The sequence below is a fragment of the Cnephaeus nilssonii genome (assembly GCF_951640355.1).
Source record: "Cnephaeus nilssonii genome assembly, chromosome: 14".
Taxonomy (NCBI): Eukaryota; Metazoa; Chordata; class Mammalia; order Chiroptera; family Vespertilionidae; genus Cnephaeus; species Cnephaeus nilssonii.
Window position 1 is genome coordinate 41,955,962 of NC_137085.1, and position 23,633 is coordinate 41,979,594.

General features: G+C 38.5%; 1 protein-coding gene and 1 pseudogene across 3 annotated transcripts in view; one reads left to right on the forward strand and one right to left on the reverse strand.

The window, feature by feature from the left end:
* Nucleotides 1–20,302, forward strand: part of ABHD17B (abhydrolase domain containing 17B, depalmitoylase) — a 46,441-nt gene extending 26,139 nt beyond the window's left edge. Inside the window, exons 2-5 of one of the 2 annotated variants that reach the window (XM_079789991.1) lie at nucleotides 11,712–12,181; nucleotides 15,442–15,621; nucleotides 18,058–18,162; nucleotides 18,793–18,910. In XM_079789991.1, the coding sequence (XP_079646117.1) occupies nucleotides 11,715–12,181; nucleotides 15,442–15,621; nucleotides 18,058–18,139 (729 nt within the window). In that variant the 5' untranslated portion in view covers nucleotides 11,712–11,714 and the 3' untranslated portion in view covers nucleotides 18,140–18,162; nucleotides 18,793–18,910. Of the gene's footprint in view, nucleotides 1–11,711; nucleotides 12,182–15,441; nucleotides 15,622–18,057; nucleotides 18,163–18,792 lie in introns of both variants that reach the window. The other variant, XM_079789990.1, reaches the window with a different exon arrangement.
* LOC307111048 (PRELI domain-containing protein 1, mitochondrial-like) lies at nucleotides 8,216–9,078 on the reverse strand (annotated as a pseudogene). Its single transcript has one exon. The product of its transcript is annotated as a PRELI domain-containing protein 1, mitochondrial-like (transcript).
* Nucleotides 20,303–23,633: the final 3,331 nt, after the last annotated feature.

Genomic DNA, 23,633 nt, shown 5'->3' on the forward strand with positions numbered 1-23,633 from the left:
GGCAGGGAGCAGTTAGGCGTCACTCAGGCTGGCAGGGGAGTGGTTAAGGGGTGATCAGGCTGTCAGGCAGAGGTGGTTAGGGGCAATCAGGCAGGCAGGCAGGCGAGTGGTTGGAAGCAGTAGTCCTAGATTGTGAGAGGGATGTTTGAGGGGTCCCAGATTGGAGAGAGTGCAGGCTGGGCTGAAGGACCTGCCCCCGACCCCCCAGTGCACGAATTTCATGACCCGGCCTCTAGTTTTATATAAGAGACTTGAGTGTGTGCAGATTTTGGTGTCCTTGGGGGTCCTGGAACCAATCCCCCCTCAGATATGAAGAGATAACTGTATTGAATAAGTATTCACCTGAAAAGCTTCCCAGAAACAGATTTACTTATAAACTAGTGACCCAGTGCATGGATTCATGCACATTGAAAGGAAATTAATTAAAAGGTGACCAGAGGAGCGGGACTGGGCAAGACAGGCTGGGCACAACCTGGAGCCAACCTCCTGTGGTCCCTTCCTGGCCAGCCACACCTGGGGTGGCACTGTTGCTCAAAGGGTGTCTGCAGAGTGAGCAGGGTCCCTCTGGCAGATGGGGGCCCTCAGCCTGGCCTGCGGGGATCCGGCTGAAACCAGCTCTCCAATATCCCCTGAGGGGTGCCAGAGTGCGAGAACTCCCTCCTCTCTGGTTCCGGGATGCGTCACCCAAGAACTGCCACTGCCAAAGCACGCCAGCTCAGGCAGCTTCTGCGTTGAGCGTCTGCCCCCTGGTGGTCAGTGCGCATCATACCTACCTGATGGTTGGACAGTCACTTAGCCTTTTATATATATAGTATAGATGAGGAGAGAATGATGTGTATTTGTGGAATGTCTCTACCAATGTACTGTGATAGCTCTTCTGTGAACTTTGAGGATAAGCATGTGTTGGAAAGCCTTTCCATAAAGGTGCCAAAAACTGATAAAAGAGGGTGGGATGTGTGTCCATGGTTTAGCTATGCTTGGCATATATAGAGGTGTGACTTTGAATGATGAGCTAATTGCACTTTCCAGGCACCAAAAGCTTGACAGGAATCTGTGGTATTAGCATATGCAAAAGTTGACAACTTGTCCTGCTTAATATGGAATACTTGATTCACTTGTTAGAGCATTGGTTAAGTGGATTATCATGATTGTTAAGTGTTTAGAATACTGTATGGGCTATGTTCAGAAATTAGTTGGCTCATAGTCTCAAATGTTTTTATATTTTCTTATGGTTTACTTACAACTCTAGCTTACAGGGGACCTTTCAAGAATGTGGATCCTATGACTATGGATTAAAATGTATAGATAGCCTAATTAATTTGAATTGCTCATTTTTTTAAAAAATGGCTTTTATGATAGAATTGGGTTAACTGTTGTAATATTTTTGTCAAGGTAACATTCTTCTAAAACAGTATAGTATGGGTATCTCGTTTCATTTTATGTGGTTTACAGTGTTCAATAGGATCTATAAAAATTGCCTACACGAATTTTGATGGGAAGATCAGTAAAGCTCCAACATTTCAAGGTAGTATGGATCTGAAACATGTAAGCTCTGGTCCTGGGTTGCCACTGTTTTAATGGTCTAGTTCAACACTGCCTAATAGGACTTTCTGCAATGATGGAAATGTTCATTCTGCACTGTGCAATTTGGTATCCACTAGTCATATATGTAATATTCATTAAATTTAAATACCATTATATAGTTAGTGGCTCCTGTATTGGACAGTGCAGTGAGAATAAAGAAACTGAGGTAGGCCCTAGCTGGTTTGGCTCTGTGATTAGACTGTCGGTCTTGGACTGAAGGGTCACGGGTTCAATTCGCGTCAAGGGCACGTACCTCAGTTGTAGGCTCCACCCCAGCTCAGGTTGGGGCTCCTGCAGAATGATGTGTCTCTCACATCAATGTTTCTCTCTCTGTCTCTCCCACTCCCGTCCACTCTAAAAAAAATCGATGGAACAAATAACCTCTGGTGAGGATTAATAAAATAAAAAAAGAAAGAAACTGAGGATGCCCAGCTAGTGTGGTTCAGTTGGTTGAGTGTCATCCCATGCACCAAGAGGTTTGCCAATTCGATTCCCTGTCAGAGCACATGCCCAGGTTTTGGGCTATCACCAGTAGGGGCATGCAGGAGGCAGCTGATCAATGTTTCTCTCTCACCAATGTTTTTGTCTTTCTCTCCGTCTCACTTCCTCTATCTCTAAAAAATCAACAAGAGCATATTTTAAAAAAGAAACTGAGGGAAAATAGAAGTATAGAAATGGCTACATTGACCTATGTAAAACTTAAGTTTTTAAGTTGGTATTCCCATGTAGCACAGATAATGCGGTCTGTGTCTTTAGAATTTTAATTCTAGCAAAGTTACTCAGTCATGTCCTGTGATCTCTCAGACAGCAGAGTGCCTCTGCTGCTGATTCCTATAATGTTCTAGAAAAGGAAAGAAATACAGCCTACCTCAAAGAGACCTAAGTGTTTTACAAGCTATCTATAATAATCTATAATAATAAAAGCATAATGTGCTAATTAGACCGGACAGTCGAACGACCTTCTGGATGACCTTCTGGACAAAGCTGGGGCTGTGAAGACCAAGCCCCTTGCACGAATTTCATGCATTAGGCCTCTAGTATTTCTATATAATGCATATACAAGTAAAATAGAAAATGTGTTAAAAAAACAAAAACATTGTACTAAACACCTAGTTTCTAAGTTACACTTGATCATTTTAAATCTTTTGGATGCTCCATCTTGACTGAAAAAGCATATTATTAAACTTATTATGAGGTGAATATTCAGCTTCTCTGTATACACTAAGCTCTAATGTATAAGGATCTCTAAAGATTATAACATTTATGGTTTCTACTTAATCACTGTACTTTGGTAAATGTTGCTGCAGATTACATACTGAATCTTAGGGCAGCAGTGTGTAACTTGCTTGGAACTCTCAAAAAATACTGAAGTTAGTTTAATTTTATTCATTTTGGTACTTGCTTTAAGCTACTGAGCTGTTATATAATTGACCACCTTTATATAATATATTATGGTGATTTTTTGGGGTCAGTCCATTGGATGTGTTAGGCTCCTGGCCCTCTTGTGCAGAACTCACCTAAAATCTGTTTCTTTTTCATAGTTGAATATGTATCTTCTCTACTGTCACTTCTGACTTTAGTCCATTCTGATCTTTGCTATCTCTTGCTGTTAATAATCAAACATCCACCTCATTTTTCTATTTCTGGTGTGAGGCTCTGCTATAAATCTATCTATCTATCTATCTATCTATCTATCTATCTATCTATTTATTTATTTTTAATCCTCACCCGAGGACATATTTTTCATTGCTTCCAGAAAAAGAGGAAGGAGAGAAAGAAAGATTGATGTAAGAGAGAAACATGGTAGCAAATGGACCAGTCTTCACATTTTTATTCAGTCTTTCCATTTTCAATTATTTTTTGTGTTTAAATGCTCAGAGACTTATTTATAACTTTAGAAGATAATGTCCGGGAAATGTTGCTGAATCATTTGGGACCTCTAGAAGTCTGATTTCTAAATAAATGGTCCTATAACTAACTGGAAGTAGTTGCAGATTCTCTAGGTGGCATGATAAACTCTGATATTCTACAGAATAGAATACATAAAATTATTTTTCCAGATTTATTCATGAATGAAGTCAAATTCAAAATAATTCCATTGGACTTTAGAATGTAGTTCTTAACATGAAATTTAGTATATCACAATTTAAATGGCTTATCACATACTATCTACACTTCAGATTGAATAGAGCATTAGTTGTCAAAATATCACCAAAATGAAGAAAAGATATAAGCATTTTAAAGTGTTTTCTCTGAAACCTCTTTAAGAGTCTATTGAGTACTAGGTCATTACAACAACATCTTGAACCTTAAAAGAATCAGTTGTCCTTTGTAGATGTAGTAATTTGAGTCTACCTACATTACCAAGAAACTGTTAAAAAGGATATTGATGGGAGATTTTTTTTTTTTTTCAGTAAATTGTTATTACCTTAGGAATTGACAGAAGTTATTTCAGTAATTTTTTCTATCAGAAGAGAGGAAGGAGATATAGTAGGTCATTCTATTTGGGGACTTTTTTTTTAGCGCTAGTCTTCCTGTTTTGCTGAGAAAGAATTCAGATGTTTGTCTTTGTGTGTGTGTGTCATTGAGCAGAAAAAGTTAACAGGAGTTAAATTAATTCACAGTTTTAGGAAATTCTTCCTGCTGTAAGTGAAGTAACTCTGAGTCCCCTGCCAAAAGAAAAACTTTAATTTTCACAATGGCCCATCTGTTTAACATTGAGTTGACCTTTCGTTTTGTGAATTGATTTTGAGAGAGGCAACATTTCCTTCTCCCTTGAAGACTATCCTATGCTGAGCTTCATAACCCACTGAATGATTTTAGTGCCTACCAATTTTTTCACCACATACACCCACCCTCCAGACTTCTGTTCATAGTTTTTATTTGACTGCTTCTATTTTATCCCCATACAAGAAACGTAAGTAGTTATCACAAAACGTATTTGCTTTCTTTGTTAATGTGATTTGGTAAACTTTTTCCTTTTGTGGGGGCTTCTTAGATGCAGAGTGTTGAATTAATCTTACTCATTTACTAACTCATTCGCTCAAAAAATTTTAGAAACCCTATTACTTGTCAGGTACTCTGCTTAGCACTAGGTGCCCAGTGGTACACAAGCAGATATGATTTTGCCCCCTGTGTGGCACATTTTCATCATCAATGAACATGGGTCCTGCTCTTGTTTTACTTAATTTTTATTTTTTCCCCTTCAACCTCCTCCTTTCTCCCTCCATAAATATCCATTCAAGTATGCATGTCTTTAGATAATTTGTCCTTGAAGATATATAACATTTAAGTATTTTTAATTTACATTAATGATAGCATAGATCTGTTCATTCCTTTTTTTCACCTAGTACTATATTTTTAATTTCTACCCATCAAAACAAAGTACTATATTTCTTATTCTGCAAAATATTCCATAATCTGTATCCAACATTTTAATATTCATTTCCCCCGTAATGGAATCTGTGTTGCTTCCTACACCTGATACAAGTAATGCTGCCGTGAGCACCTTTGTACATGTTACCTTAAGGCCTGTGCAAGTATTTCTTTGGAGTACTTAACCTAAAAGTGGGTTTCTGGGTCATAGGCAAACAAAATGGCTTACCAAGAAGTTCACAAAGGTTCCTCTTTTTTCCCATTCTCACCAGTACTTGATATTACTTAGTTTTTTAATTTTCATCTTTCTTATAGTGTCCAAATGTCTTACATTTCTTTGACAGTTGGGTGAGAGTGACCTTTCTTCATATACTTGTTAGCCTTGTTTATCCCTCTGTAAATTCGCCATTCATATATTTTGTCCATTTGTTCTCTTGAATTACTTGTGGGGGTTTTTTCCTAGTTTTTGCAGAAGTTCCTTATATTTTAATATTAACCCTTGGACAGTTTGGGATGAAGAAATCATCTTTCCCAAAGCATTTTTCACTGCATGAAAATCCTTTATTTAAATGGAACTGAATCAACCAATGTTTTATTGTTTGTGGAATTTTTTTTTAAGTTATATTAGTTTTTCCTTTTAGGCCTGTAATCTCTCTGTGGTTTATGTTCTACATACTGAGAGGTAGGGATCCAACTACTACTTTTGCCTATCTGGTAAATTTTTCCAGAACCATCTCAAGGATCCATCCTTTCCTACTGCCTTGAGAAACCAGCTGTGTCATAGAAGATTCTCATTTATGCACAGCTCTGTTTATAAGCTATGTCTTCTGTTACTGGTGTTATTGGAGAAAACCATGCCTAGTCTTCCCCATTGCTAATGGGAGTGGGGTTCTTGGGGTACCGCTGGAAGAAGCATTTCTGGAGAACCCCACAGGAGGATGAGATATTGGTAGAAAGCTTTATTTCCATGGAGTTACATCCCTGGGTTTACAAGTCCCATTTCCCTTAGTCCAGTCATAAAAGAAGTATAAGCTAGGGTTTTAGTAAAGCTAAAAGCAAAGCCAGCATCCAGAGTTTCCTTTCCATGTTGGAACTGGGTCAGTTACAGTCCATTAGTCCATTGTGTATGGGTTTCACATGGCCATGTGCCATGTGGGCAAATGCAGGGAAGCTGGAGCAAAAGAGCCCCACACGCCCAGAGTCACTCAAGTCCCAAGAGAGTGAACTTTGTTTATGGAGTTTTGTATCCCAAATCTTCTTCATGCCCATGCAACGGCCTCACCCATTCTTCACCAACTGTCCCTGTCCCCAGGTGTGTGTGTGTGTGTGTGTGTGTGTGTGTGTGTGTGTGTCCCCACCACCAACTTTACTGGAAATGTGTCTATCTTCTCTTTGCTCTGGGCCCCTGGGAGTGTAAAGTTGTAGCCTCCAGATGAAGCTGCCCAAATGACATGCCTACAATATCTGGTCTTCCCTTTGCTCCTTTCCAATAATAACTAGTTAATTACAATGCTATCATTAAGTCTATTTGTTTCTGTGCCAGCACCAATTTGTCTTTATTACTTTATTTTTGTGTAGTCTGTCTTAATAAAAATTCCACAAACAATAAAACATTTTTCCTTAATACATAAAAGGAAAAATTCCCAGCCACCCAACAAATGCATGGGTATTTTTGCTCTTTCTTTGCAAGTTACCTTAGCTTTCCAAACACCTTTCCTTTTTTTCTAACAGCTGTATTAAGATATAATTCAGATACTCTACAATCTGTTCATTTAAAATGCACAGTTGGTTGGTTTTTAATATACTATTAATAGAGTTGTGCAACCACTACCCAAATTAAGTTTAGAACATTTTTCTTATCCCCAGAAGAAACCTCATACTCTTTGGCCATTATTCTCCAACTCTCCTATCTCCCATAGCCATAGATTTGCATATTCTAGACGTTGCATACAAATAAAATAATATAATAAACGATCTTTTGTGACTAGCTTCTTTCACTTAGCATAATTTTTTCAAGATTCATCCAGTTTGGAGCATGCATCAATACTTGCTCTTTTTATGGCTGAATAATACTTCTTTGTATATTTATTCATTGGTTGATGGACATATTATGGTTATTCTGGCTATTATGAATTATAGTGCTGTGAGCATTTATATATGTTAGCATTTATATACAATAAATAGAGTCTCTTAGATTTATTTTCCTCCTTGCTGGAATTTTTAAAGAGTGTCTTGGTTTGGTAAACCTTCTAAGCTTCTACATGTCTGCAGATATTTTTATTTTATCCTCACTAAAATGGTCAAATTCTAAGTTTGACATTTTTTTTTTCTTTAATACTTGCCCTCCACTGTCTTCTGGTTTCTAATGTTACTATTGAAAAGTCAGGTGTTCATCTGATTCTTATTCCTTTGTAGTTCGTCTGTTCTTAAGTATCTGTTTGGCACTGAGCTATTTCAATCTGAATTTACGTCAATTCTGAGAAATTCTTAGCTTATCTCTATTTTTCTCCTATTTTCCTGAAACTTCTATAGTATTGATAATGCTATTTCTATTTCTATCCTCCTTAAATTTTCTTTTATATTTTCTATCTTTTCATCCCTCTCCCCCTGAAAAATAGCATATTTGGGAATTCCTCAACCTGATCTTTCAACCTACTAATATGTTCAAGTATTATCAATTCTCATACCCAACCAATCTGTTAGATTTCAGATACTGATTTTTTTTGTTTTGTTATATCAGCGATTCCAGCTGGATGGATTTTTCTGGCACACTTTTTTACTTCATCCTTAAGTAGTTCGTTCTCTCTCTCTCTCTCTCACACACACACACAACTTTATTATAGCTTATTTTAAATCCTTGTTTGTCTGGCTCCCAAATTCTATAAGTCATTCAATTTATTGTCTGTCCTTTATGGCTTTTTTTTTTAATTCAACAAGTATTTATTGAGCGTCTATTATGAGCTAGGTATTGTTCCAAATACTTGGGACACAGCAGAGAAAAAAAACAAAGGTCCCTGCCCTCATGGAGCTTACAGTCTAGTGTTTATGACCACTTTGCCTGAATGCTGTCCATGACCCTGGGCAAATCTCTCCTCAGCTATCCAATGCAGAAAGAAGCAGGCCTGGCCCAGACATGGATAACATGTCTGATGCACTGTAGATGCCAAACAGATATCATCTCCAACCCACTACCCAAGGAGTAGATCAGGCTGGAAGTTGACCTTTAATAATAAAATCCAGGGGGGAGGGCAGAGGGAGTGCAGCTGGTGGTGTGGTGTGCTGCTGCACCAGGGTCTGCGCTGGCTACACAAACTGCTGCTGCTGCTTCTTGGTGGCTGCCTGGCTGGCAAGGTCCTTGGCCTTCTCTGTAGCTGCCAGTGCCTTCTCCTCGGCTTCCTTGGCTGTCTCAACAAGGGTTTTGGAAGGGGCCTCACCTTGCAGCTTGGCCAAGGTGCATTCAAAACCCTTCACTGACTTGGTCGCATTGCTTTTGAACCGGGCGAGACCAAATTCCTGGACAGCTCTGGAGACCCCAAATAAGCTAGAGGAGACCCAAGCTTCCCGGTGGATTTCACTCCAGCTGCTGTTATCAGAGTTCACACAGTAACTCCACCACCATCAACCAGGTGTGGTTGATGTTCCAATGAAGATGGTCATGGCCTGGTTCTGTGGGTCCACAATAGAATCCTCCAGGATGTACACCGAGTGAGCAACATTGGCAGGAAATAGTCGCTCAGCCCAGGGGGCATCCTGTTGGTCTTGGTCAGGAGTCTCCGGGACCGGAGCTTCTGGTCAGGGGTCACCTCCCGATGCACTATGTCGTTTGCTATAGGGATTCGGGTACTGCTGCCATAAGGTAGCGAACACTTGGTCCTGGGAACTCCGGAGCACGCTGTGGCCCAGGAAATACTTCACCATTGTCCCGGCCGGGTGGGGTCAGCACCCGAGCAGCATCAGGGGTGCAGAGCCCGGGGGGCACGTGGAGGCCAGGCCGGGGCTGGGCGCACACCCGCCAGGCACCAGTCACCGCCCCACTGCACCCCACCAGCAACAACCACCATGAGAAGTTGTCAGGCCGCCTCTTTATGGCTTTTGTGTACTCTGAGTTGTCTAATACTTTCCCCCTATGATTATTCACTGCCATCTCTCTTCAAGATTTTGTTGCCATGAAATGACTAGTAAATGGCATTTTTATTCAAATGTGTTTTATATAAAACAAACAAGACTTAAAATAATCTAAATTTGACAAGATATTTTAATGATTCTTAAAATTTTTTATTAAGAATAAAATGTTTTTCCTTAGTAACTACTCAACTCTGATTATTTGATTTATTTATACTTCTGTTGTGAAATTTTTCACACAGAAAAGGAGAAAATAACTTTTAACCCTTTGCACTCGCTTGCTTTTTTCTCGATTCCTTTATTCTAATGCTAACCGTGTTGAGTCACACTTGACATCCGAGTGCAAAAGGTTAAGCGAATCCATGTTGCTGCTCTATATCAGGCTTATTATTATTAGGAAGGTGCTAATTTGCAAGTGTTTGTTACTGAGTGGACATCAATTATATCTGGATTTGAGGCAGTGGTGATGGGAATCCTTTCTTCTGCCACCCTGAAGAAGGTCAGGTTGACTTCATTAAACCAGGCCCTGGCACTGCAGCTTTCCTGTGTGCTGCTCACCTTTGGTGTTCATCCCCAGAGGCATCTCTGAAGCATTGTATATGTTCAGCCAGCCATGTTTAATTCAAAATTACTTTCTTAGAGTATATAAAGGTATTCATGTTCAAGAGGTAAATTATAGAAACATAGTCTAGCTATGTACATTTTACTTATTAATCAAGCTTTTAATAAGCTATTGTGGGTCAGCAGTTGATGGCATATACTAGTAAGACAGGGGGGCAAGAAATAACACAGCATTGCTATATTGTACCTTCCACCTCAACTTTTTTCCAGGTCATCCCTTTCTCTGGAACTGACCCTTTGAACTCCCCTCCCTTTACTTCCATTTTCTTCACCAGGTCTTTTATCCTCCTGACCAGAATAATAAATTTGTAGCCAAATTCTGTCATAAACATTGCTAATTTATCACACATTCTTTGCCTGCCAAGCCCTGGATATGCCCTCAGAATCCTATTTAGCACATAACACTTCAGGGAGTTTGCCACTAGAGACAATACCCAGTTGTCATTTTTGTTCTAGCTCTTGTTCCAATCAGACTAAAACATTAACATATTCAGGCTATATTTGCTTTGAAGGCTGAAGAGGAATAAAGGTAAAATAACAAGTAAAATTGTTTCCCAGTATCCAAGAGACACTTTCTTTTAAAGCCCTTTATGTCGCTCCAACTCTTGTTTCTATCTGTGCTGTTTTTGCTTCTTTCCATCTAATTAGCTCAAAGTAGGAAATAAACACACTTGTATTGAGCAATACAAACTAGATTTTAATTCAGTAGTAAGTGAAAAGGGCATTCTTTTCTTTCCAAATATTTTCACCTCTTTAGTCACTCCTGAGGTAATTTCTCATTTTTGGTATAATGTACATTTTTTCCTATCCTTGTATTTAGATTTTTTTGGTGAAAATTAGGTACCAGGAACTAAGCAAAGGTCTTTTATTGATAAAATAACATAGGAATTTGAGAAAAGACAACATAGAAGGAAATGCTGGTAGGGCAAACAAGCATTTATTTTTGTTCCTGAGTTAATATGAGGTGGATATTTTTAAAATATTAATAAAAAAGACAGAAGAAAGTAGAGTATTCCTAAGTGAGCCAATTATCTGGCCATTATTCTATTGTGTGCCTAAACTATATTATTGTACTTGTTCTTCACAACCACTCTGTTCAGTATAGGTATTGGCCTCACTTACAAAAACAAGGAGAGTAAAAAAGGTAAATAATTTGCCCAAAGACACACAGCTAGTAAGTGGTAGAGTTGGGATTCCACCCCCATCTCTGGCTACAAATATTTTTGTTCTTTCCCACCTAACCATTTAAGAAATTTTACTCTTAGAGGATTTTACCTTTTTCCATAATGGACTTTATATTACAGCCTTTTTAATATGGGCAGTGATTACGTGCATGCATACATTTAAAGTTTTATAAATTATTTGGGCCTCTGGCACTGTAGCTAAAATGATAAGATTCTGGTATAATAGTGTCGAGAGCCCTTGACAGTGTAGCCCAGTGATATATAGTGATTGAGCCAGGTGTCAAATCCTGACTCCACCACTGCCTCACGTTGTGAGAGACCAACATACAAGGTTGTTTCGAGGATTAAACATGGAAATATGCATAGAACACCTAGCACAATAGTAACAAATAGTAAATGTTTCATAACTCTATTACATATTTACTATATTATGTTAAATCCCTAGCTTCTCCATGAGATTCTGAGAATTTTCACAGAACTTACAAACTATACTAAAGATATTGATTTTATACTTACTGAGTTGATATTTGTAGGGAAATAAACATTACTTCTACTCTTATATTTTTCATATTTTGGGTAAATACTTTAAAATATAATCATTACTATTTGAAACATATAGTCTCTCTCCTGATCAGGAACATTTGCCTCATCCAGGAATTACAGTATTGCTAGAAAGATTCCCCAAATCTGTTTTGGTTGAAGATACTTGAAATAAATGTAGTAGACACTGACTTCTGGTGTCTTTGTTTTAACCTTCTATTGTATGAGAATGCAGAATGCACAGTTCAGCGATTAAAACATTTGCTATCTTCTTTTCTTTTTCAGAAGATGAATAATCTTTCATTTAGTGAGCTATGTTGCCTCTTCTGCTGTCCACCTTGTCCAGGGAAAATTGCTTCAAAATTAGCATTTTTGCCACCTGATCCAACTTACACACTAATGTGTGATGAAAGTGGAAGCCGCTGGACTTTACACCTATCAGAACGAGCTGACTGGCAGTACTCTTCTAGAGAAAAAGATGCTATGGAGTGTTTCATGACTAGAACCAGTAAAGGCAACAGAATTGCCTGCATGTTTGTGCGTTGCTCACCCAATGCCAAATACACCTTACTCTTCTCACATGGAAATGCTGTTGATCTTGGTCAGATGAGCAGCTTTTACATAGGATTGGGATCACGGATTAACTGTAATATATTCTCATATGATTATTCTGGATATGGTGCAAGTTCTGGGAAACCATCGGAGAAGAACCTCTATGCAGACATAGAAGCTGCTTGGCTTGCTCTTAGGACAAGGTAAATGGTGATTGAGAATTATTTTCCATACTTGGGAAAATTGTCTTGTATTAGAATAAAGACTTTTTATAACACATTTTAAAGTGCTAAATAGAGACTATATTTATCTTATACCTATGAAGAGTTAAAATTAGATTGTAGTTGAACTTATTAAAGTGTAATATAAAAAAATGTATTTTCAAAATTGCAGCATTTCACGAGATTGAGAGAAAATGTGATTTAGCTAATTACTCATTGACTTGACCTGTCATTAACAGTATAAGAGGATGCATTGTTTTTTGTCAAAATCCTTAACCCAGGTTTGCATTATTTCATATAATTATTTCCTAGAAGATGTGGCTTAAAGATATCTTAATGGAACTATTTTTAAAGTTCTCATTCTATAAAACAGATTTTACTTTCATTCTGGACTCAAAATTTGGAGAGGCTCTCAAGTGAAGAAAAGTTAATGCTATGATAAATCATTTACATAATTTCTGTTACTATGTCAGTTATTTTTTGTTTATAACTACATTTTTTTGGAAACTAGAAATTGTGTTAGTCTTATCTAGTCACCAGGATACTTACAAATCTTTTTAAAAATAACGCAATTTTTAAAACATCGGTGTATTATCTCATCATTTAGCATACATAAGTAGATATCTTAGTATAAGTTATTCTTCCTATTAGACATTGATAAGCTCCCTGACTTCCACAGTATTTTAGTTAGAAGCTAGGGACATAAAGAAAAGAAAAAGAATATATATGCATAACCCATGGACACAGACCAACAGTGTGGTGATGGCCAGAGGGAAGGAGCTGGTGGGGACTGGGTAGAGGTAGGCAAGGGCAGTAGGGAGGAGGAGGTTAATGGGGATATCTCTAATAGTATCAACAATCAAAATTAAATTTAAAAAAAAGAACTGGAGAGAGATGAAAGAATATAAAGAAAAAGAAAATTTAATGTTTAAATAGGAATGATTTCCGTTAGTTAAGAACCACTTCAATTTTGTTAGTAGGCATAGCCTTTTTTGGAAAATGTCTTTAGAACCATTTACCCCTTCAAGATATATAATAAAACTCAACTCTCATAGCAAAGTTCTATATAAAGGGGATTCTTAAATCAGTTGAAATGATATGAAAACGTATTTGATGAATAAGAAAAAAATAGATGGTAAGTAATATAAGTAGCAGGAAAGGAGTTCAGGGTTGGGTAGAAGAACAGAATGTTAAAAACCACCTTAAATGACAAAATTGTTTTTTAGAGAGACTGTAAGGGAGAAGAGAAAAACATTGATGTGAGAGGGCAACATAGATCAGCTGCCTCTGTATGTCCCCCACTAGGGATTCAGTGCCCTGGCTGGGAATTGAACCAATAACCTCTACTGCACAGGATGATGCCCAACCAACTGAACCACACCGGCCAGGGCAGTAATATGTATTCTTTAATAATAGATTTGAGATATAATTTGTATACCATAATTCACTATTTTAAAGGGTAACTCCAGTGGACTAGTATGTTTCTTAAATATGCTTAGTTAAAGCAGACAGCCTTTATTGTTAGTGCTTCTTAAGTAATCAGGAAGGGAAAAGTAAATAATGAACTTAAGTGGTTATTACGTGAATGGTCTGGTCTTCTTTTTAGGATAATTGATAATAACCCTAAGTTTCTGAACTTCTGATCTATCAAGAGAAAATAAGGGACTAATATTCACTAGGGAGCCTTCACCTACAAATTTTGAAATCATCATCTTTGTGTTGTAATAGAAAAAACACTGGACTGGGAGTCAAGATTCCTGTGTTCAAATTATAGGTCTGTCACTAACTTACTCTGACTTTGAACATCTGCTCAGTAAGCAGCTGAACCAGAGTAGATAGTCTCTAAAGTCTTTTCTAACTTTTATTCTGAAATTCTGTTATTGCTCGGAGTCCTCTGATGTGACATTGGCAGCTGCCTCTGCTGCTCTGGAACCTTGCCCATTACTAACTTTAGCCTAAAACCCATAGTTGCCACCAACAATGCTGCTACTCAGCTAACAGCAACTGTGCAGCCTTAAGAGTTATGCTGATGCTGCAAATGTTCATTTTCCCAACTTTCATTCCTATAAAGTATGCACAGCCAGGTCTGTTGTAAAGAAAACTTTTCTGAGTTTACTTACATTTAGAGTCAGTCTGGAGTAGATGGAACCCAAACTCTGGAAATATCCAAATGCACGCGTGTAGGACTGATTGGAAGAAACTATGGGAGGGGATGTCATTAGCTGGATAGTTCAAATAGGTGTGTGCCCCTGGAAAGGGCCATAGGGAGCATACAGGGCTTGTCTTGTTCTTTCCTGGTGAATGCTCAGATAATTTGGAAAGCTCTATTACCTTTTCAAAAGATTAGAAGCTGTTGATCAAATGGCCCTTAGCAGCCAGAAGTGATTACTGAAGTGGAAAGGCATATTTGATGTCACTTAACCCTTAACCCCACATTCATTAGCTCCTGTAGCATCTCACTTGCACTTGCAGTAGTTTATAGTTGGGACAATTATATTGTAGACAGGTAATAGTGCCTAGAACATAGTGTGTGCCCAATATTACTGAGTTCAGTGAGTTTATGTATTTAAATCCAAACCCTTTTTAAAGGGAGTAAAGCAATACTCTTGAGATTTTAGCATGAAGTGTATTCATAATTAACTGAATTGTATGTCATTGGAATTTTCATTCATCTTATCTTTTCAATCACTAATCCATTTCTATGGTAAGTAATGGCATATTTCAAGAAATATAGTAATTTGCTCTTGGCTAAAATAATGTGTACATTCATTCTATACTGTAACTATATGTCACATTTTCACCAATATGACCAACTTCAGAAAAGGAAACGATCTACTTTTGATGTCTAGAGAAGTAATGTTTCTTACATTTAATGGAAGATAAATACTATCTATTAAATATCAATCATTAAAATATTAGTGATAATAATATGTTCCAAATTTAGTCAATAATATGTTGAATTATATAAATGGTTTAATAAATAAATTTTTAAGATTAAAATTTAAAGAGACCTCAGCAATTTTTCCCAAAGATGAAATTGAAAAATGAAATAAGCTAAGACAATAGATTTTACTATAGCATTAAATATAATAGTGATGACTAAGAAACTTAAAGTTTAGATATAAATTTGTTGACATTGTCTAAGTCATTCGGTTACAACGTTAAGTTGTTAGGGATGATTGAACATTTCCATACCAGTCCAACTCTTTTTTTTTTTTTCTTCCAATTTCTGAACTTTGTAGATATGGCATTCGCCCTGAAAATGTGATTATATATGGCCAAAGTATAGGGACAGTACCATCTGTGGATCTTGCTGCTCGGTACGAGAGTGCTGCTGTTATTCTTCATTCTCCTTTGACCTCAGGAATGCGAGTTGCTTTTCCTGATACCAAGAAAACCTACTGTTTTGATGCATTCCCAAAGTAAGTATCAATATTCAAAATACTTGAATTCAAAGAAACTTTTGAGGGGAATTTTATTCCATCACTTAAGGTATTCATGATACAAATCACTCATCCATGAGCTACTATTTTTCATATCTTATAGAAATTGTGAAAAGTTAACTTAAGCAGGTAGTAATAGACACCAGTCAGGAAACTGAAATGTTTGAGCAGTAGTGATCCAGGTGCAAAGTACTGAGGGCCTTTTAACCAGACAATGGCATTAGTATTAGAGACAAAATGATTTTGAGAACAAAACTGATAGAACTAAATGTCAGGCTGGATATAGGATAAGTAAAAGAACTTGAACATAATTCCCTGGGTGGTGGTACCATTCATTGAGACACAATATTGGAGGAAAGGAAGAAGTAGAGGGAAAATGAGACACATGTCATAAAAATGAGTGAATGATATGTATTGGTATCTAATTGACAAAAGTAGTGAATTGCAAAAAAGGTTGAGTCTTAAATGAACTAGGGTAAGTATTGCCGCCACAAAGTCTACAAACAAAAGGTGTTAGACAAACTTGAAAGAAGGGCTACTTCTACTGTTTCTTGAGACAAGAGGGTAGTTCCCACCAACTCAAGAAGTGAAAAGCTGGCAAATTTAAGTTTTATTTTCTTTGCCTAATTGGCAACAATAAAGAGGATATTATTTGTGAATGATAGGTGGACCAAAGGCCAACTCATCACTTGGTTCTTTTTTTTTTTTATGTTTTTTATTGATTTTAGAGAGGGAGGGAGAGGGGGAGAGAGAGAAACATCAATGATGAAAGACCAAGTCATCACCGTATTTTCCGGTGTATAAGACGACTGGGCGAATAGAAGATTTTCCTGGGTTAAAAAGTCGTCTTATACGCCAGAAAATACGGTAGTTCTTTTATTTTTATTTATTTATTATTGATTTCAGAGAGAGAGAGAGAGAGAGAGAGAGAGAGAGAGAGAGAGAGAGAGAGAGAACACACATAAGTGATAAGAATCATTGATCAGCTGCCTCCTGCATGGCCCCTACTGGGGACCAAGCCTGCAACCTGAGCATGTGCCCTTGACGGGAATCGAACCTGGGACCCTTCAGTCCGCAGGCCGACACTCTATCCACTGAGCCAAACCGGCTAGGGCAGTGGTTGGCAAACCACGGCTCGCGAGCCACATGTGGCTCTTTGGCCCCTTGAGTGTGGCTCTTCCACAAAATACCACGTGCGGGCGCGCACATACAGTGTGATTGAAACTTCGTGGCCCATGCACAGAAGTCGGTTTTCAGCCTGGACGAGTCTATTTAGAAGAAGTGGTGTTAGAACACTCAAGGGGCCAAAGAGCCGCATGTGGCTCGCGAGCCGCGGTTTGCCGACCACTGGGCTAGGGCATCACTTGATTCTTTATAAGAACATCAAGGGTCATTTTAAAAACTTTTTTTTCATCATTAGCAAGTCAGGAGTCACTTTTGAAGGGATGCTTATGGTACATGTGATCTTATCACCAAAACAAGCTATTGGAGGGAAATTTGATTTTTATTTTCGGTTTTTGTTTTAGATATTGGTAGGTTGGAAGGTATGTGCATTACATTGCTTCTGTTTAGCTGAGTCATAGCGATGATAGGAAGGTATTTGAGGTAATGCTATTGCCATAAAACTTATATCTCTTGCCGAAACCGGTTTGGCTCAGTGGATAGAGCGTCGGCCTTCGGACTGAAAGGTCCCAGGTTCGATTCCGGTCAAGGGCATGTACCTTGGTTGCGGGCACATCCCCAGTGGAGGTTGTGCAGGAGGCAGCTGATCGATGTCTCTCTCTCTCATCGATGTTTCTAACTCTCTATCCCTCTCTCTTCCTCTCTGTAAAAAATCAATAAAATATATTAAAAAAAAACAACAACTTATATCTCTTGTCTACCTCCCTCTTTCATTATTGCATCAACAGAGAGGACAGCACTAACAGTTAACTGTTATAAAAAGACCTTTAGTATTGAATATCTGACAGCAAATAATATACCCAAACATTCTTTCCTTAACCAAATGCAGCCTTGAATAATTTCATAGATAATGTTTTTACTTTTTATGATTCTATCCTCATTTTATGATTACAGTGCCCCCATGTCTCCCTCCCTCTCCCTCTCTATCCAGATTTTTTAAGTTGTTGTTGTTGTTGTTTTTATGTGTAATCTCTGTAATTTATGTCTCCTTTGCATTGCCTTTTAAATTCTGATTGTTTTGATCTCTGTCTTATGTTAGTGTAATCCTCTGATGTCTGGTAATTCTTGGTTGTCTGCTCATAGTAAGGCAGAGGAACTAAAGTGCTGATCTGAAGCTGGTGATTAAGACTTATTGACTGTGAACTTCACTGTAGAGTGATCAGGTCAAGCCAATTAATTGGGGATCCTCACCTGAACCCCCATACCAATATTTATATATTTTTCCTTTTAAAGTGGGTATAGTCTCCAAAGAAGACTTTCTAAAACTCCCCTTTGGTGGATGAAGTCCTGGATGCCAGTTCTGGAAGCCCAGTAGGGAGAAGGGGTTCACAGCAGCCAGTATGTATATGCTCGCTTGGCCTCTGATACCTCTGCCCTAAACTGTGTCTGGCAATCCCTTAGTCTACAAACCCCACAGTTTTGGGTGGAGTGCAGTTACCCTGCTGCAAAAAGTAGGGGAAAGATGCTGACAGAGAGGGACCTAAATTATTTCTTTGAACAAATTGTAAATATTTCAATCACCCACCTTCATCCCCCTGTCATTTCCTAGTTTTCTCCTGTATTCCGTGGTATAAATTGGGTTGGTTCTTCACTTTACCTTCTATCCTCTTAAAAATTGTTTTCTCCTATCTACTATTCAACTCCAACATTTTTTATGTTTAATTACATTTGCTCTATTTTTGTGAGTTAATACCGTAAAACAAACAAAAATCCTGCCGTATATGAGTGCAGAAAGGTATGAAATTAACACATATTGAAATGGTCCTTAGTTTCCTTGCAACCTTAGTTTTTCTGTGCTAGACATTAACATTGTATGTAAAGGTGCTGTAGGGTTTGAATCATATTTTAAATTCCTTCTGGATAGATTCTGGTTTTTGAATTATCTCTCTGATATAGCACAAGAAAGTTTGTTTTACATTCCTTTTCATAGTTAATTCATTGACTTTCCCCCCTCCTTTTTCTCTACAGTATTGACAAAATCTCTAAAATAACCTCTCCAGTATTAATAATTCATGGGACTGAAGATGAAGTCATTGACTTTTCACATGGCCTTGCATTGTTTGAACGTTGCCAAAGACCTGTGGAGCCTCTGTGGGTTGAAGGGGCAGGTCACAATGATGTGGAACTTTATGGACAGTACCTTGAAAGGTTGAAACAGTTTGTGTCACAGGAATTGGTAAATTTGTAAAATATTCTGTAAATTTGCATACCGGGTTTTCTTTTGCTGAACTGCACTCTTTGGTAAAGAACATAAAACCTGAAGGTTTTGTTTGCAAATCATGTCAGTTGCCTTCATAAATGTACAGGTAATGATTTGTTAACAGACTTAATGAAGGTTTTAATTACCAGAACTATAACTGGAAATAACAGTATCATGCAGTCAGGCTGTGTAATTTATATTTTTTTCTGTGAATTTTTTTTAACATCAAGATATAAGTACTGTATGAAATTTTAATTCTATGAAATCAAATGCTGTAAAAGTATTGCCAAATGCTTTTGCATATGAGAAACAAATTTATAAATATTTTTAAAACATCTCAATGTACCAAATCTTATCCTGGTATACAAATGTAATATTCTTTCAATAAAAAGCTGTGTATCTGAAACAATTCAAGTACTAAAAAAACACACAAATTCACTAGAGATGACCTAAACCCTGTTGTACAGGAATAGAGGTGTAAACAGTTACTCTATTGTAAAGTACATTGGATTTTCTGTATTCCCTGGTTATCATACATTTTCTCCTCTAAAAAATAAAAAATAAATGATTTACGTCTTAATTTTTATGCCATCTGTTAATTTACCAACTAGTTACCTTGTAAATGAGAAGTCATGGTAGCACTGAATTTTAACTAGTTTTGATTTATAAGTTTGGTACTGTGAGGCAACTACTTAAAATTTTTATTTTAGTTATTTAAAAGGCATATAGAGCTTCAAGAATGACTTTTGTATGCAATGTTGTTTTAAATTTTGCAGTACTCTTCGCTATAAGACAACCTGAAAGTCTATTGGATGTTCTTCCAGACCACAGACTGGCTTTGGTCCCTTTTCACTTTGACTATTTTTAACAAAAGGATTTATTGGTTTGGATTATTATCTAAGAATTTCATGGATTCACTCCTGATGTAGGAGATCAGAAAACATTTAATTCATAACTTTTATATTAACCAATGTAGTAAAAAAATAAAACTCACAAACAAAAACTAAGTTGCCTTTCCTTGAATGAATCATTCCTGAGTTTAAAAAATGAAAGAAAAATAAAAAATTAATGGTATGTAGTCTAACTTGTAAATGAATGATATTGAAATAATACACACTGTGGATATTTTTAAGGCCTTATGTAGTTTTAATTGTTCTGCTTGTTCTGCGGTTATGTCTAAGACTATAGTATATGATTCTCTTCAAAGTATATCAAGTATTGTGAATGCTTTGGATCAGATGTGTCAAATTAACAGTAAAACAACAAATATACCACTCAGCTGTGCTTGTTTGCCTTTTTCCATATTCTCTACCTCCTATAAAGGGTGAAGAAAAGTTACTGTTCATTTAATCTATAGTTTTCTAAATGTTATTACTTCTTTCCTTTGGAGAGGTTTTTCTTTCTCAAGATTGTCTTGGAGCCTATACAATTCCTTCTTTGTACAACATACACCCCAGAGTTTAGCTGAGTGTTTTCTTTGGTTAATTCTGTATTCGTGCAATGAATAGTTATTGCATGTTTAAAGCTTGCAAAACTTTAAAGATAGACATTGGCCATGTCCTCATAGACTTCACAGTATAGCTGAGGAGCCATACCTCATTACACAAGTATTACTATTTGGATAAAGGCTGAAGGAGATTAGTTGGGTATTATAATAGGTAAAAGGTACTCTTGGAAGGGGAGGATGTAGAGAAGGGCAAGGGAGAGTCCCATGAAGTAGTTTTTCAACTGAGCTTTAAAAAATGACTAAACCTACATGGCCCAGGTGAAACATTACTGGCTGAGGGGAATAGTATGTGGAAGCCTGGAAGAAGAAGGGTGTATTTGAAATTAAGATTGGCCAGAGGTCAAATGGAAAGGATGGCATGAGGCTGGCAAGCTAGTTAGGGGCACAGTCATAATGTGGTATCATGGACCCTGATTACTGTCCTTGAAACAATAGAAAGCCATTGATAGAAATATGAAACTGCATTTGTCAAAAGTTCACAGACAGAATCTGGAGATTTTAGCTTAACTAGAAATAATATGGAAGCCAACTTCAGAAACTGATTTATTCTTTTTGACAAGAGTAGAACAAAGTGAAAATGGCAGATTAGAGCTCAGTATGAAAAATAATTATAGGCCCGGCCAGTATGGCTCAGTGGTTGAGAGTTGACCTGTGAATCAAGAGGTCATGGTTCAATTCCAGGTCAGGGCACATGCCCAGGTTGCAGGCTCAATCCCCAGTGTGGGACATGCAGGAGACAGCCCAATTAATGATTCTCATAATTGATGTTTCTATCTCTCCCTCTCCCTTCCTCTCTGAAATAAAATAATTTTTTTAAAAGAAAGAGAAAAGCAATCCTATAAAAAAAAAGAAAGCATAGTTTTTGAATGTCAATGAGCTAAAATCTGTTAAACTGTTGTTTTTTATTAGAGCCAGATAAGACTTGAAATTATTTCATACCCTCTATTTCCTCCTGTAGGCCATGTACTAAACTTGCAAAATCTATCTAATAATAGAGTAGTATGCAAATCATCACTCCGCTACACTCACAAGCCACGCCCCAGCCACGCCCACCATTCAATCTGAGTGAGTATGCAATTAAACTGAAAACATGGCGGCAGCCCCGCCCCCCAGCCTCTCCAGGTCTCTGGGAGTTGGAGAAGTCAGGCGCCAGCGCCTGAGGCTGGCTGCAGCCACAGAGACCAAGAAGCCGCCTACCCCATGATCCCAAGCTGCAGCCAGCCTCAGAAGCCTCAGGTCCGCCTGCCCAACGTCCTGGGGAGACGGAGAAACTGGGCTCCAGCGCCTGAAGCTGGCGGCAGCCACAGAGACCAAGAAGCTGCCCGTCCCATGATCCCAGGCTGCAGCCAGCCTCAGAAGCCTCAGGTCCGCCCGCCCCATGTCCTGGGGAGACGGAGAAACCGGGCCCCAGCACCTGAGGCTGGCTGCAGCCACGGAGACCAAGAAGTTGCCTGCCCCGTGATCTCAGGCCTCAGCCAGCTGGAGAAGCGGTTCACCCCACATCCTGGGGGAGACAAGAAACCAGGTGCCAGTGCCTGAGGCTGGCTGCAGCCCGGGAGATGAAGAAGCCGCCTGCCCTGTGATCCCAGGCTGCAGCCAGCAGCAGAAACCTCAGGTCCGCCTGCCCCACCTCCTGGGGGAGACTGAGAAACCCGGCCTCAGCGCCTGAGGCTGGCTGCGACCTGGGAGATGAAGAAGCCGCCTGCCCTATGATCCCAGGCTACAGCCAGCTGGTGAAGCAGCCCACCCCATGTCCACCCGCCCCACGTCCTGGGAGAGATGGAGAAACCGGGCACCAGTACCTGAGGCTGGCTGCAGCCTGGGAGATGGAGAAGCCGCCCACCCTGCGGTCCTGGGCACCAGCACTTGCAGCTGCAGCACAGGCAAAGCCCCCTGTCCACCATCCCCTAAGGCTGCAGCCAGCCTGGGCGCCTATGGCTGACCAGAGGGAGAGAAGCCCGGATCCTGGGTGCCTGTGGTCAGCTGGAGGAGGGAATCCTGGGTACCAGGTGTGGGCCGAAGCAGAGGTAGTTAGGGGCAATCAAGCCAGCAGGGGAGCAGTTAGGGACAATCAGGCTGGTAGGCAGAAGCAGTTAGGGGCAATCAGGCAGGCAGGTGAGCGGTTAGGAGCCAGCAGTTCTGAATTGTGAGAGGGATGTCCAACTGCTGGTTATCCCATGAGGGGTCCCAGATTGGAGAGGGTGCAGGCCAGGCTGAGGGACACACTCCCCGCTGCCCCCCCCCCCCCCCGTGCACGAATTTCGTGCACCGGGCCTCTAGTACAATTATAACATCTATTAAAAAGTTTTAGTAGTATGCTTTAAGAAATGAGATTCTTACATTAGAAAAGTGGAAGAAATGCTGTTTTAAATCTGATATTTTGTATCTAGTGATAAAATGTAAATTTCAGCTATTGTACTAAATGAATCTAGAGTTATTATTCCTAAAATTACTGCGTAAGGCAGCTAATTAAAAAGGTAAGAAGGGTAGCCGGTAGTTGAAAAATTTTAAATGTACCTGCCAAAATGGTGGATTCATAGACTTTAAATCAAAACTTCTAATTAGCCTTTTACATTATAAACCTTTTCAGGTGATATTTATAAATGTTTATATTTAAATACTTAATTTCAAATTATGTAAATACAAGTTTAAAACTTTGGTGAAGTCAGACCATTTATATTCACCAAAGTTGAAGATTTTGGTGTATGGTGTTTTTTTCTGGTATATTCCAGTTTGTCTTTGAGTTTGGAAGTCTAGGCTCCAAGTCTCCTACTTCCACCACTACAAAATAGAATGGGCAGGTGGGATGGACACAAGAAAATACTTATATATCCCTGAATATATGTAATGTTGTCAAGAATGATAATGAAATTTGCTAATATCCAATGTAATACCAAATACAAAAATATAGGTAAGTGGTTACACCTCCATAAAATAAAATGTGAAAGCCTATGGAATAAAACCAGAAGGGAATAAATACAATCAAGTTTTTTTTGTCAAAGCGATAGTGGGGAAGGGCATGTAATAAGAATGGAGCCACAGTTGTTTAATAATTAATTATTCACCTTACTAACTATAGATACATTTTCTTACCCTGGAAAA